Below are 15,270 nucleotides of genomic sequence, written 5' to 3'. Positions count from 1 at the left end.
ATTATAGCAATCTGGGTATTTTTTTGCTGTCCTGGGTAAGAACTACAGCACATTAAAGGAAGGTCACATTTTAGGATTCTACTCTGCATCTTAGTGATCATTTATATAATATTCCTTGATTTTTGGAAAGGCAAAATTCACTCTTCTAATATTAACCCTAACAATATTTTGTGGCAGAAGAACTAAATTCTGGGCAGTACTTTATACCTGTTGTACTGGAGTATTGATCTAATTCCACGCTTTGCCAGTGTAGAAACTTAAAAATGTAACTCTTCCTTGAAATGAAAGGAGTCACACTGCTTTAAAGTAAGACAAAAGGACGTATGCTTTAATTGCACAAAATAGTTTACTAAAATTAAGATTCTAATCAACATTCCCCTCATAATTTCCAAAAAAGCCATCAGTATGAAGTCTCTTCTGTTCTGGGGCACTCACTGTACAACCTTGCCGTTAATAGCAAGGAAAGATGGGATCTTTTTTGGATTCTGATTTCTCCCCTTTGCAGTGGGTTGGTTCTCTTGATGCATTAACATAAGCCGGAGCAAAGCTTATGATATTGCAGGGAAGCTCTACAATATAAACAAACCCCTGCGAGGTGGGGGGAAGCGGGGGAGGGAGGCGGGAATGACAGAAGTCTATCTAGTTAGAGACATCCTGGAGCTGATTAAAAAAGATCCTTCATCTGTGCCCTGTCATTTCCTTTCAGCAAGATCCTGTTGATGTTTACCCGGTTTGAAAACTCTATCAAATATCTCGAGGAATAACGTAAATGTCCCCTTTGAGGTTTTCTGTTTGTTTTTTTTTTCTTGATGGAAAACTATCAAAACAGTACTTTTAAAATTTATATCATTATCCAATCACAAGTAGCGCCACCAAAAAGTTGTTTATCCCTGCACTGCTGGAGTAGTGCCAGACGTACCTTCCTTCCCTTTTTTTTTCAAAGAAAATGAAAAAAAAAAAAAAAAGAAACTTAAAACAGGGCAATATAACTCAAACATTACGCGCGTTTCCATAAAACGAACTTTAGCCCTCAATAACTGAGTTCATGAGCTATGTTTCCCCAGATTGTATAGCTTATGTGTCTAACGTAAACAAAACAAGCATCATTTGAAACAATTAAGCACTTTTTGGTTACTTATTAAGTATTCAGCGTTCTGCCAGGATAAGAGAAGGCAATCAGCACTTCCACTCTGAAAAACAAACCGTAAATCAGTTGACAAGCCTGAAAGAATTCAGTTCTAGTCTGTTCGGAAACCAAGCGTAAATACAGAAAAACCTGTTGGCACGTTTATCTTGCTCTTTAAGTTTCGCGTTTTAAAAACAAAGCAATACGCAAATGGCGTTTCTCATAAATTTCAGGCTCAGAAGTGATTCAGATAAACACCAAAGCGAGGCATCTCGTACAGAAAATGGAGCCTGTGCCTTTAAGGTAAAATCGGCTGGATCCCAAAAGGCATTCCACTTTTCCACGACAAAGAGTTTTGGGGAGCGCTACCTCTCGGGTTTCTCCGAGACTTGGCGGGTTCGGGCAGAGCCCGGCTTGCAGAGGAGCCCTCGACCGTCCCAGCTGCCCCGAGCAAGCCCAGTGCCCGCGCGGCGGGAACGCATCGCGTGCGCCCGGGACTCACCGCTGCTGGGCTGTGGGGACAGCGTGGAGACCGAGGTCTGGCCCATGTCTCGGGTCGCAGGGCCAGGTCCGGCGATCACGCGGCTCTTTTGGTCCTTGGATCATGGGTCCGCTCGCAGATAGATTTCCAAGCGTTCATTTCCCGGTCTGTGCGGAGCTGCCCGCGGGGTCCCCTCACCTTCTCCCCTTCGCGGGTCTCCCAGTCCCTCCGGCCGCAGCCGGCGCGGCGGATCCTGCCCAGCGGATGCCTGTCATTCCTCTATGCAGATTAGCTGGGGTCAAGGGTCACGGGGGAGGAGAGAGGGGAGTGGGCGATGGGGGCGGTGGAATGAGAGGGGCGAGGAAGTGGGGAGCCGAGAGGCCGGGGCTGGTCCAGCAGCGCCCGCGGGGGCTGTGAGACCCGTAACCCACCCCACCCCCACCCCCGCCCCAGGGTAGCAGAGAGTTCGGGCGACTCCCGTTTAACTTAAAAGGTTCACTGTCAAACGATCCTTTAGGACTGGAAGAAAAGGAATTAAAGTACTTAGTCACGGTACTTAATTTAAGAAAATGTGTTTCTTTAAAGTTAGTTCCTTCCTCATATTGTTTGCTGTATTGCAGCACTCAGATGTCTGTTATGTGCGCATTTGTTTTCGTTTAAAAATAATTATCTTCCTTGTAACAAATAGAATTTAAAAAACAGTATTAGTGGCCTGAATCAGGTTGAGCAATCAATCTGAGTGATGGATCTGTGTGTGAGATCAACAAAATAGACACTTTGTCCTCTACCACCCAGACTCTAGGATGCTCCCCTCTCCTGTATTTCAAGAATTATTGTGAAGACCATGAAACTGGGTGGCAAAGTGTTTAAAATACACAAAAGGTGAAAACAAACAAACAAAACCCAGTAATTTATTTTAAAAGCTAATATTCCATAAAAGTTAAATTAAATCCCGCTGTAATTAAATCTTAATCTCCAACTTCTTTAAAATATGAATATAAATAAATATTCTTGGTATTTACAATGGATGAGAAGCCTAGATGCTGTATCTATCTATATAGATGTATGTGGTATTAGACTGGATGATGGTTACATAAATGTGTTCCACCTTATGAAAATTCATTGAATTGTATACTATGGTGCATTTTTCTGAATGTATATTTTATTAAGAAGCAAAAAACAAAAAAAGTTCAGTATATTTAGGTCACTTGCCACAGCTTTCACTTTTTAGCTTATCCTAGATAGACATTCAACTCTAAACTCTTAAAAAGCTATATAGTATATATATTTTACAAAATAATAATCAAAATGGTTTAATACTTTAAACATGCAAATCTTTTTTTAAAGGTTTTATTATTAAGATCGCACAAAGCTTTGCTTTGTTTTTTGAAAGATGTTTGTTTGCTTGTCTGTTTCATCATTTAAATAAGTTGCCCTATTTTTTTCACACCCACATAGCCCACCCTCTATCGTGGGGAAACATTTTCCCTAGAATAGTGTGATCAATTATCTACTTCCTTTTGCCTAATTCACTCTTAAGAAACCCTATTTTTTCAATGAAATGGAGGATTAACCAAGATGTGACTTCTAATTAGGCCAATGAAATTAATCCAAACTAAATTTCCTTATAAGATGGAAAACTGTTGTGTTTTAGGAACACATTGTACCTGGGGGGTTCATCAGTGAGAGTAAACAGTTATAAAGGCTCTTCTACAATTATAAAGGCTCTTCTGTTTCTTCCTTTAAACTGCCTTAAAACAACAACAACCCCCCAAAACAAAAACAAAAGCATGTTAAGTGTTCTTTCAACCTAAATTGAGAGGAGGAAATCTCTCACTCTTCTTTGCATTGAGAGCCTAGTTGACAAGGGAGGCCATTGATTAGAGAAGGTATACAGTAAATTTTGCACATCAAAATATGTAAATATAATTTCTTTGAAGTGACAAAAGCTAAACTTTGATGTACAGTGTTATTTTTGCTATCATTACTTCTTTTCCTTGAGAAACAACACTGTGTTTCTCTTTATTTCTTCTGCGAATTCGTATTTCAAACATCAAAGGGGTACTCTATAGCTCCAGTCTTTCAGGATTTGCTAAATCCATCTATATTTACCTTACTCAGAACCTTTCATGATTTGCTAGTTAATATAATCTTAGCCTCATCTGGGATTCTTATAATCCCCTGATCAGGTTACACACTTCCCTCTGAAATTTTTCCAGTTCCATTACAATATCCTTGAAGCATGTCAACCAAAACTGAAGGAAGTATGCATTAAAGTCTCTTTATAAGGGTGGGATAGCTTATTCTGTTTCCAGTGCTTCCAATGGGACTTGGTGTTTTAACAGCCTTTTTATCACAGCTAACAAATTATGTTAATGAATACGCAAAAAGTCCACAGAAATCCCTAAATTCTATTTATAGGTTATTACATAAAGGTTAGAATGTATCAACTAACAAGCGTACGCCAAGATAATTTCCCCCCAAATTGCCTTTTTCTTGCCTTATTACAGCTTATCTGCTATTATTCAGCCAACTCACAGTTTTACTAAGAGCTCTGGTTGTTAATCCCTCGAGTGTATAGTTTAACTGTGGGACTATTTAATGTCACCTAAAAAAAAATGTACATTTCTCTGTGTGTTACCTCTTTCCAGGGAATTTATACAAATGCTAAAGATTAATGCCAACATCTAACTCTGAGGAAACGATTTATTTATAATTCTTCAGCATTTATCCCATTGACCCTGCTCTCTGGTCTGTATTTGTAAACCAATCTCTTATCCAGTTATCCTGGTACATTCTCAACAACCGGTTTGGTCTGGGGGTGGGGGACAAGACTGGTGTGTGATTTGTGTTTGCTGGTTTCTATGATGTAAATACTCCTACAATGACCAATTCAACAAGTGGTCAACTGGCTTGCAAAATTTATGTCAACTGGTGTGCCAAAGTTCTGGAAATTTAACAACTGGCCTGTATGAGCTGCCTCCAGCATAACACCACTTTTATCTTTTATAACATGCTGTCCGATTCATATCATACCATAACAGAATGTGAGGATTCGTTTATGTTAAACCTTCATAAAATACAGACTGACAGCATCTACTGATTTTTTCCACTATACAGTCTAAATATTTTTCAACCCTGGAAAGACCTTCTGTGATTTATTCCCTTACTTCCAAAAGAAATTAAACTGAGTGGATTCCTTAGATAGAACTTCCCCTCCCTGAAACGGGTTTGCCTTTTGAAGAAGAGGTTGTACTCACTGAGATTTTCAACCGTCTGCCCTATAACACAGATTTCACTGGCTTGTCCAGTGTAGAAGTTATTAAGTTCATCCATCTGGGTACCCAAAGTGACAGTTGCACTTTTCATGGGCGGAAATCACTAGATCTATTAGATAAAAGTTAAAAGCAGACATAAACCTAAACTTCAGCAATTTGTGGGAAAGTCCATTCCTACTAGGTCTGGAGACATACAATGTGGTGGCTAGAGAAGACTGTTTACAATTAGTACACTTACCATTACCAAATCCTGTCACTTAGGTCACTGACAGGCTTTTCTAGTGGCCAAATCTAAGCTTGGAGTAGGAGAAAGAGTGAGATCTTCCTCCCTCAAAGCACAGATCTCATGAATACTCAGCCTGGAGGTCTGCTTTCCCAGATTCTGCTGGCTCTACTAGGACCCCATTTGGACACACCAGCCATTGGGATGGGGGACGGGGAAGAAGGGTTAGGCAGAGTTCCAGGAGATGAGACGGTGGATCAGAGCACTGGTGGCCCTTAGCAACAGTGGCTACTGGTGGCCATGTACAAGTAGATGAAGATTCTCTTAATTGGCACCCTTATTCCTGAACTTGGCCATGAAGATCTAGTGAATTACTGACATATGCCTGAGTAATGGGAATTATCATCTTAGAAAACCCTCTCCTAGTGTGAAGGAAATGAAACTTAGTAATTAAGACTTAGTAACTTTCCAAATAGGATTTTTAAAAAATGTATTAGTTTGTTTTCTAGATACAATGGTCAGAAGAAACAACACAAATTCACAGATCATCCAGAAGTGTTGTTTTAGCCATTTATTTTCTTTCTACTTATCATTATCAGATTCATTAAAAAGCAGAAAACTGTCTTTTCTTCCTTTCTCTGATGGAGGTGCTAGAGGGCAATTTTTTTTTAAATTAGAAGGCTATTTTAACACAAGAGGTTCTAATAATCTGGTAAAAGAATATATAACTCAGAAACTAATAACTGCTGTGCAAAATTTTTTAAGTATCAGGTAGTTTTTTTTTTCACTAGACTGCCAGTTTTTTAAAACTTACTATCACTCCAAAACTTGGCTATATTTTGTGAAAGTCAGCTTACTTAGAAACATACAACTACTAAAAAGCAAATAGAATCTTACAATTTCAGGTGAAACTTTGTATATTATAAATACTGTTTACTTTTTAAAATGTTACTCTATAGGAATTGCCACCAAATGCTTCCTATGCCTTTTATTTGGACAATTCTGAGAGAGTTTAGCTTTAACTTGTTAATATGCACAAAGGAGAACTTTGGTTAAAAGATTTACAACTTTAGATACTCTAGTTATATTCAGCATCAGTCGGAGAAAAAAATAAACCACATTCCACAAGTATTAGAACAGGAAACAAACCTGTAAGACAGGCTTTTCTTTCCTATTGTTCTCATATTTTTATATGATTTATTTCCTGAGTCTTTCTTCTACTGCTTACTCGAGCTAAAAGGATTAACAAAATGCCTTGCCCCTGTTTTACCCTGAGTGAGGCTCTGCGGAGGGCGTGGTCTTTTACACGTGTGCTTACTTAGTGACTGAGCTGCATGGCTGGAAGATTTACTCTGGAAAATAAACACCTCAAGGGGTGGTGCTGGAATTTCCTTTTCCAGAAACTTCCCCCCACCCCAGGAAAAAGAAAGTGTGTAATTGGCTGCTCTTTGTTTTACAGGAAAAATGAATTACTCATCCACAGTATTTAAAATTCTGACAACTGCTATAAAATTAATAATCTTTAATTTACTAACTGCAATCTATCAAGAACATTCCTTAAAGACATCTTTAATAATTACTGCCCAATTTACAGAAAGTGATTGCTTAAAGTAAGGTCCATATCATTGCTTTATTAACCATTATATCCATCCCTAGAGCCTAACAAAATGTCTGACACACATAGGGCACTCAGTTCACATGTGATAAATAAAAGAATAAGCATTTACATGATTTCTTAAATTATAGCAACTTGACATGTGAATGAAAAAAAATCCACCTAGGAATAAATGTATGAGTTTGGTAATAGTCTGTGGACTCCACACAAGATGATATCAAGTCTGTCAGTGACTGTAAATTTCCTTTTATATGTCATCCTATTAATAATCGCCCAGTCATTTAGCTAGAATTAACTGAGGAAATCCCATGGGCCCAGCACCTCTAGCCCATGGGACACGAGGGTAAGCGAGGTACTCATCACACCCTGGAGGAGTTCATAGTATATATACGGTGGAGGGCAGGTGTTGTGGCTTACAGGGAAATGATCATAGTAGTGAGTGCTACGTCAGAGGTTTGTTTGACCAAGAGTTAAGGATGAACAGGGATGGCTCTGAACTGTATTAATTGCTAAATCCGTTATCTTTCCAATATAGAGCCAGCAACTCATTCTGAAGATGACTCAAGATTGTGAAATGCTTCCTAAATCAAAGAAAGATTAAATTCTGCGAGTATGCAGTTAGTATTAACCATATTTGTTTGTTTATAATTTGTGTACAGCTTTTTGAGGAATAAGTTACAAACCCTAAATTCTACCTATTTTAAGTAAACAATTAAATGAGTTTTAGTAAATATGTGTGCAACCACTACCACAGTCAGGTTTTAGAAACCTTTGAGAACCTTAACGAGTTCCATCGTATCCCGCAGTTAATCCTGTTCCCTCCCCCTGGCATCAGGCTACTACTGACCTGATTCCCATCTCCAGAGTTTAGATTCTTCTAAAATTTCATATAAATTGAATAACAGCATATGCAGTTTTTATATCTGGCTTTATTCCCTTAATGTTTTAGATATTCACCCATGTTGTGTGTATTGGTTTTTTATTCCTTTTTGTTCTGAGTGGTGTTCCATTGTACAGCTATACCAAAGTTTATCTGTTTACCAGTTAATGGGCATGTAGGTTGTAACTGTATTCCACTGTATTCCTATTCTGTGAAAATACATAAGCTCTATTAATATATATGCATACACATATATATGATAGTTCTATATAAATAAGAATTAATTTATTGGTTCATCAGTCATCCAACAAATACTTATCATGCATCTCCTTTGTACCAGGTTCTGTTCTAGGTATTTGAGATATAGAATTAGATAGAAAGTAAAAATACTTGCACTCAGAGAACTTACATTTTAATGAAAGGACAGAAAATAAGCAATGAACATAATAAATCAGTAAATTTTATAGCAATTTAGAAGAAGAAAAGTGCTACGAAATGAATAGGGAAGGATAAGGGAGAGAGATTAGCATGTGATGGTCACAGTAGTCCTCACTGAAAAGGTAATAACTGAGCACAGACTCGAAGGACATGATGGAGTTAGCCATGTGGCTCTCTGGAGGAAGGGCAATTCCATGCTGTATGTTCAAGCACCACCAAGGGGCCAGTGTGGATGGGGTACAGTAAGGGAGGGGGAGATGAGAAGGGGACTGTAAGCCATGTAGGGCCTTGTAGTTGACCATAAAGACTTTGGCTTTTACTACAAGTGAGACGGGAAAACAATGACAGTTTTGAGCAAAGGAATGACAGGATCCTGAGTAGAGGACAGAGGAGACAAGGTTGGAAGCAGAGAGACAAGGAGAGATTAAAGAGTATGCCAGGCAGGAAATGATAGGGGCTTGGACCAGTTTGGTAGCAGTGGAAATGGTGAAACGTACCTGGATTCTGGATATATTTTTATGGTAAAGTCAAATTTCTTCATGGGTTGAAGGTAGAGGATAGGAGAAAAAAGATGAAATTTTTTCACTTCAAAATTGTCTCAGCAATTGGAAGGATGGAGTTGCCATTAATTAATCTGAGGCAACACTGAGTGAAGCAGGTTTGGAGTAGAAAATTAGAAGTTCAACTGTGAGATTAGACATCCAAGTATAGAATGAAAACAATCCTAGGTGTTGACAAGGAAAAAAAATAAATCTACACCTAGATATATCCTAGGGAAATTAAGAATCAAGAATAAAGAGAAAAAAATTTAGAGTAGGATGTAGAAGAGACAGATGCCATCAACAAGGGCTCACAATAAATCCAAGAAGACAACAGAATTATGTATTCTTGGTGCTATGGGGAAATAACTGTCTACTTAGAACTCCATACCCAGATAATCATTCACTAAATCAAACAATCACCCACTAAGTGGTTAACCACTAAAGGAACTTATATAGAATATTTCTGAACAAGAAAGAAAATGAGCCCAGAGTAAGGGTGGGGTGCAAGAAATAAGAGTCAGTACCGAAACTGATAAAATTATGGTGAGTTTAATAAACTATTGGCTGTGCAAAATGGAGAGGTAGTCAGTGAATTTTTTTTATTTTACTTTTTTTTTAAATTGAAGTATAATCAGTGAATTTTTAATATATGTTAAGGTTATGATTTTGACCAGGAGGATGGACAAACTAAATATTTTTGACATCATTAGAAAATTTTATTTTTTCAAATAAATAAGAAAAATACAAGTTTCCAATCAGCAAATAAAAGAAAGGAGAATTTCTAAACGTTTCATTAATCCAAATAATAAGAAAATCAAATGAGAGAAGATTTTGAAAAGAGCAAGCTGAAAAAGATGACACAAATTAAGATGGTCAAGTTCAGTCCAAAACAGTAACTGCAATAAATGTGAAAGGAGTATTCGTAAGCAGTGACAGAGAGGAAAAGATTGGAGGGAGCAGAAATACAATGCATCTCCCTATCTGCCAATTTAAGGAGGTCCATCCAAAAACAGCAAAAGCTGAAAAAAAAAGCATGAAAAATACACATTTAAGCAAATACTTACCAAGGGAGAATTGGCATATCAATATTAATAACAGATGAATTAAAATTGAAGTCAAAACAATAAATAGCACAGAGGGGCTGATTATATAATGAAAAACAGAATAATCTAACAAGAAAATAGATGTATAAATTATCAGCTAGTACATCCCTACCATCAGAACTTTGAAATACAAAAAGCAAAAACAGAATTAGAAGGATAAATCGACCAATCCACAATAAAATGGAAAGATTTTAACATATACCATCGAAAAGTAATAGGATCAAGCAGACAAAATATGTTTAAGGTTATGGATTTGAGCAATCCAATTGACAAGCTTGGTGTTACAGATATTTTTAGAGACCAGGACTCAAGAAATAGCAACACTATACTGAGTACACATTGGATCTCAATACATTTTAAAGAATACCTATCACATCACCCCCAACCTCTGACCATATGTCATGAAATGTGCTGATTTCCTAGAAATCAATAAGAAAAACAGTTAAAAGCAGAAACAGAAACCCCCTCCTACACTTTTTTGGAAACCAAAAAAAACAAAAAACAAAAACCAAAAAACAAAAAACGCTCCTAAGAACACAAGGAAATCAAATTGTAACTTATAAAACGTTCAGCCCAAAACAACGGAAGTACTACAGACGACATGTGATGGTGGTGATGTGGTAATCAGAGGTGTACTTAGTTGCAATTCAAATCTTAATTGAATTTTTAAAAAGAGGTTTATTCAGTGAGAAATAACATACTTATACAAATAAATTAGGTCAGTATTAAACTGATGAAGCCAAAAAGGGAAAGAAAAAACAAGAAAAGGAACAGAGTACAAAAAAGGAATAATAAAAATAAGGGCGCAAATGAAATAACTAAAAATCAAGAGAGGTGATTTACTGCTTTGGTACATTCAGAACCTTCATTCTTCCATTTGAAAAGCAGGAGTTGACTTAATAAATTATGAAAAAGCTTTGCATTTCTGAATGGGAAAAAAAAGATAATTGGAATGCAGGTGAAGACAATTCAAGATGAAAAGCAGAACTCTCTGGTAGTTATAAGAACTTAAACATCGTTGGTAGAAAGGTGAATTTAAAACATACCATTTTGTATCCAGGGAAAAATACAGGTGTATATTTAGTGTTATTTAAACCACTTCCATTATTAAATAGCTCAGTATTCTATAACTAAAAACAGATGAAGAACTCCTATCTACTGCTTATTTTTGTTTCCTTTCGAGTAAATATCTCTCTGTAGTATTTTTTATTTACAGTACAATGGTATCTTTAAAACTCCAAATGACATCTTAAGGGAGTCGCAAACAAAATAAGTAGTTTCTCATATTTACCAGGCTTAACTTCAACTGTTCTTTACTTTCATGCTTCCGGTATTTTGAAACAGAAAAAAAAAAAAAAAGCTATGTAAGGTTGGTTTCTAAACACATATTTAGTTTTATTAGATCTTAAATCTAAACCTGAGATGCCTCCAAGTAAAACAACCCTCTAGGGAAAGCTGTATATACTGAAGAAGCTTTCGAACATAAAATGGATTTTAGTAACTGCAAATTACTTCTCAATTAAGAAAAGTTGACACATTCTCCAAACAGGTGATAAAAATGGGAGCCATGAAGGGGGATGAGGCAGCTTGCAGGTGTTCAGACTTAATCTTTCATCAAAACAAGATTTATTCAGGGAGAAATCATATAATCACACAATTAAGAAGTAGACACACAGAATGGGCTTGGAATATTGCCATTTTAAATCCATTCACCACTCACCAAAGCAATGAGGTTCTTTCACTGGAAGGTTTTCATTCCCCAACTTCTCTAAGCAGAGGGCTTTCAATTATGAGAAGGCACAAGGGAAATTTTTACTAGGGAGAAAGAGCCCAATATACAATAAGAAGCAATCTTTACATGAAAGATTTATTCTTATACTTTAAAACAATATTGTTATTCTCTCTCTTTCCCTATTTATTTAGCAGGAGAAAATGCTGTGGATTTTGCTTTGCTATAAATATTCCAAAACCCACATAAAGCTCCAAAGATTTCACTGTTTCTACAGATTATTTTATTTCTTCTTTCTAGGTGCGTATGCTGTATTGTTTTGTGAACCAATGATACACCCAGTAATTTGTTTCTGTGAACCAGTGCTGAATACAATATTCAGCTATATTTATTAATAAAATAGTCAATATTAACATACATTTCTCACTTGAGTCTGTGATTTTAGGGTGATAATTCTTGCTTTGCTTCTAAGTTAATATTAGCCTATTTCAACTAAAGTAATAAAACACTCATTTTATGCAAAAGCATTATGAGTATTTAGTTATATTCCATTATTTCTGTCAATATAGGAACTTCTAGAAACTTATTCTGAAAACTGTTATTACTGTTTGAAGAATGAGACTTTATAGCCTGCCAAAACTGCCATTACTAAAAATTCATGGCTTATTTTCTTCCCATCTTCTATCTACATTTACCTAAAACCTTGGTTCTCAAACCTCTTTTCAACTCCCTCTTTTATTACGAGAGGACTCATCCTTCCTCAGGTTTTATTTTCTACATCTACATGGATTGATTGATTCTCAGTATCTGGCCTCCAATTCTCCTGGTTTTTTTTTTTTTTAAATCAAAGTATAGTTGATTTACAATGTTGTGTTAGTTTCAGGTGTATAGCAAAGTGATTCAATTATATATACACATACACATTCTTTTTCAGATTCTTTTCTATTATAGGTTATTACAAGGTATTGAATATAATTCCCTGTGGTATACAGTAGGTTCTTGTTGTTTCTGTCTATTTTATATACAGTAGCCTGTATCTGTTAATCCCAGACTCTTAATTTATCCCTTCCTACGCGACTCTCCCCTTTGGTAACCGCAAGTTTGTCTTCTATGCTGGGCTGAACCCACTGACACCTTGATTGCAGCTTTGTGAGATCCTAAGGCTCTAAGCAGACTTAAGCTGCACCCTAACTCCTGACACACAACAACTGAGATATATGTGGTTTTAAGCTGCTAAATTTGTGGTAATATTGTTATGCAGCAATAGCTAGCTAATCCAGGTAGGAATATAGATTACTTGAAAGGAAGATCTCCTCTGTCTAAATGAAAGACACGAGGAAGTAGGACACAGGAGAAGTTGAACTTGCACCAAGGGAGTGGGGTAGTGTGGAATAGGAAGAGGTCTTAGGAACGAAGGAAGAGAGCCAGGTGGTTAAGCTAACACTTTCCTTTCTGAAGAGTGTGGAGAGAGCCAGCCAGAAAAACAAGACTATAGACATTAGTTGAGGAGAAGTGTAGTTTGTATATCAAAAAGTGTGGCATTTATGAACCAATGTAATATTTCATTCAAAAATATTATACTGGCACAGCCAATTGTCCACCCCAACCTAGCATACGTGAATGCAGAAACAATTCTTAGAAGTCACTGAAATTGGTTAGAGCCTGAAGTGTGAGTCCAATGACTGTGATGTGTGATCCATGCTCAACCCTCAAATTATTATCTGGACTCATATCTGCAACTGTTAGACACCCAGCTGCAGGTGCCTGTTGTGTAGCATAATGTCTAGTACTACAATAGTATATTGTACTGTAGCTGCTATACATTCTAGCATTCTACCTTTCTAATTACTGTCCCAAATAGAAAATATGGACTGAAAGCCCAAGAAGAGTAAAACTGCTCGTATTATTTATCTATCGCCTACTCTTGGAATGTAAGCTCCATGAGGAAAACGCATTTCTTTGTTTAATACCTTGGCTCCTTGCAATCAGTGGCAATCAATAAATATTTGTTGAATGGATAGAGCGTCTCCATCTTACCCTATCCTTCCCTCATTTGTAAAATGGGGATGAGAATAATAGTACCTCCCTGAATCAGGTGTAAGGATTAACTCCCGTAACACGTGAGATGATTAGAACATAGCCTTGCACGTAGTACCTGATCAGTAAAACTTAGCCACTATTAAGGCATAATATCTAAATATACTGTATTGAAGGAAACTGTTAGGAGAAAGATCCTGAGTGCCGTGATTCATTTTCCAATACAGGAGAATCTTACCACAAAGGATGTTCAACTGCAGGTTAAGTTTTAAGTTCACATTAAGTTTAACCTGAACTTCAAAAATTTAAAATAACTTTGAAATAGTGTTCAATATGACAGTACACCTTGAAAATGACAAAGGACTTGAAGTGAACAGGTTAAATGTGATTCCTACTATAGAAATGCATATGAAATTGTGCTTATTGTATATCATACATTCAGAATCTGTCTAGTCCAAACTCTAAAGCAGGAATCCCTTCTGATACTCCCATCTAAGTGACCGGGATACTTTTTAAGTCTTTCCTGTAATTAAAAAGATTGACTATACCAAGTGTTGGCAAGAACATATAGCAACTGGGACTTTCATACGTTGTTGGTGGGAGTGTAAAGTGACAACGTGGAACCTGGAAATATGGTCTGGCAGTTTCTATGAAGTTAAACATACACCTATCCTATGAGACAGAAAGTCTACTCCTAGGCATTTATCCAAGAGAAATGAAAACATACATCCATAAAAAGACCTGTTTAAGAATGTTCATAGCAGCTTTATTCATAATAGTTCCAAACTGGAAGAGATCAAATGTCCATCAACAGGAGAAGAGGTAAATATATTTTGGTACATCCATCAGTAGAATACTACTCACCAATAAGACACTGTGATGTGCTGCCCAGAACCCCCTCAGAAATGAAGAACTTATTTCCCCACCTACTAGGAGTGCTCTTGGAACACAGCCCTCAGCAGTCAGCCCTTTTGGGGTGGGGAGCAGATTTTCTTGCTGAAACAAATAGCCTTACCCAAAGTACCACCCTCTTTTTAGAGAAGCAGCCCACATCCAATGTCTGATTAATACAGGAGTGGGACCAGGCAGCTCCTGAGATCCCACTGGCAGATGAGAATTCTACCACCGACCTGCCCATGCACCCATGGTGGCTGTTACCGAGAGCACCCGATGGGATTGGCTGGGGCTGGTGTCAGGGCTGCCTGACAGCTTCACTTCTCCCTCTGCTCAATCCTGCCTCATTCCCTCCCTTCCAAAGCCTAGATCTCAAAAGGCCTCCTTACTAAATGCCCTGCATGCTAATGTTTGTCTCTTTCCAGGGAATCCAACCTGTGAGAAACCACTGATAAACTCAACTAAATGGATGACCCTCAAAACCATTTTACTGAGTGAAAGAAACCAGACACAAAAGGGTATATGGATGATTCCACTGATAAGAGTTCTAAGACTGGAAAAACTAATGAAGGGAGAAAGTAATCAGTGTTTGCCCCTGGGGAGGGGTTGACTGTGAGGGCCCATGAAGGATATTTCTGTGGGGTTGAGAATATTCTATATCCTGATAGTGGTGTGGGCTGCATAGATGTATACAATTGCCAAAACTCACTGAATTGTTCTCTTAAAATCTGTGCGTTACACTCTATGTAAATTTTACCCCAAGCCAAAAAGAAAAAAAAAAAGTGAAAAAAAAAAAAGTAACTACATCAAACTTGGTTCAAAAACTGAACTTGTCTTCCAACACTCAATATATTTAAAGTTTCATTAAAGTCAATCAAGTCTCTATTCATTTGGAGCCTGGCAGCTAGTTTTTGAAACCTAAGT

At 37.2% G+C, this 15,270-nt stretch overlaps 1 protein-coding gene across 8 annotated transcripts in view; it reads right to left on the bottom strand.

Annotated features, from left to right (window-relative positions):
• PHACTR2 (phosphatase and actin regulator 2) overlaps positions 1-15,270 on the bottom strand; it is a 240,555-nt gene that overhangs the window by 110,951 nt on the left and 114,334 nt on the right. Inside the window, exon 1 of one of the 8 annotated variants that reach the window (XM_032485060.1) lies at positions 1,629-2,007. The exons of the other annotated variants lie outside the window; for them this stretch is intronic. Within the exon in view, the coding sequence (XP_032340951.1) occupies positions 1,629-1,674 (46 nt within the window). The 5' untranslated portion in view covers positions 1,675-2,007. Of the gene's footprint in view, positions 1-1,628; positions 2,008-15,270 lie in introns of those variants that run through there. 8 annotated transcript variants of the gene reach the window in all.

Source organism: Camelus ferus, chromosome 8, assembly GCF_009834535.1.
Source record: "Camelus ferus isolate YT-003-E chromosome 8, BCGSAC_Cfer_1.0, whole genome shotgun sequence".
Classification (NCBI taxonomy): Eukaryota; Metazoa; Chordata; class Mammalia; order Artiodactyla; family Camelidae; genus Camelus; species Camelus ferus.
Note: the sequence above shows the minus strand (reverse complement) of the source record. Positions and strands in the feature narration are given on the sequence as shown.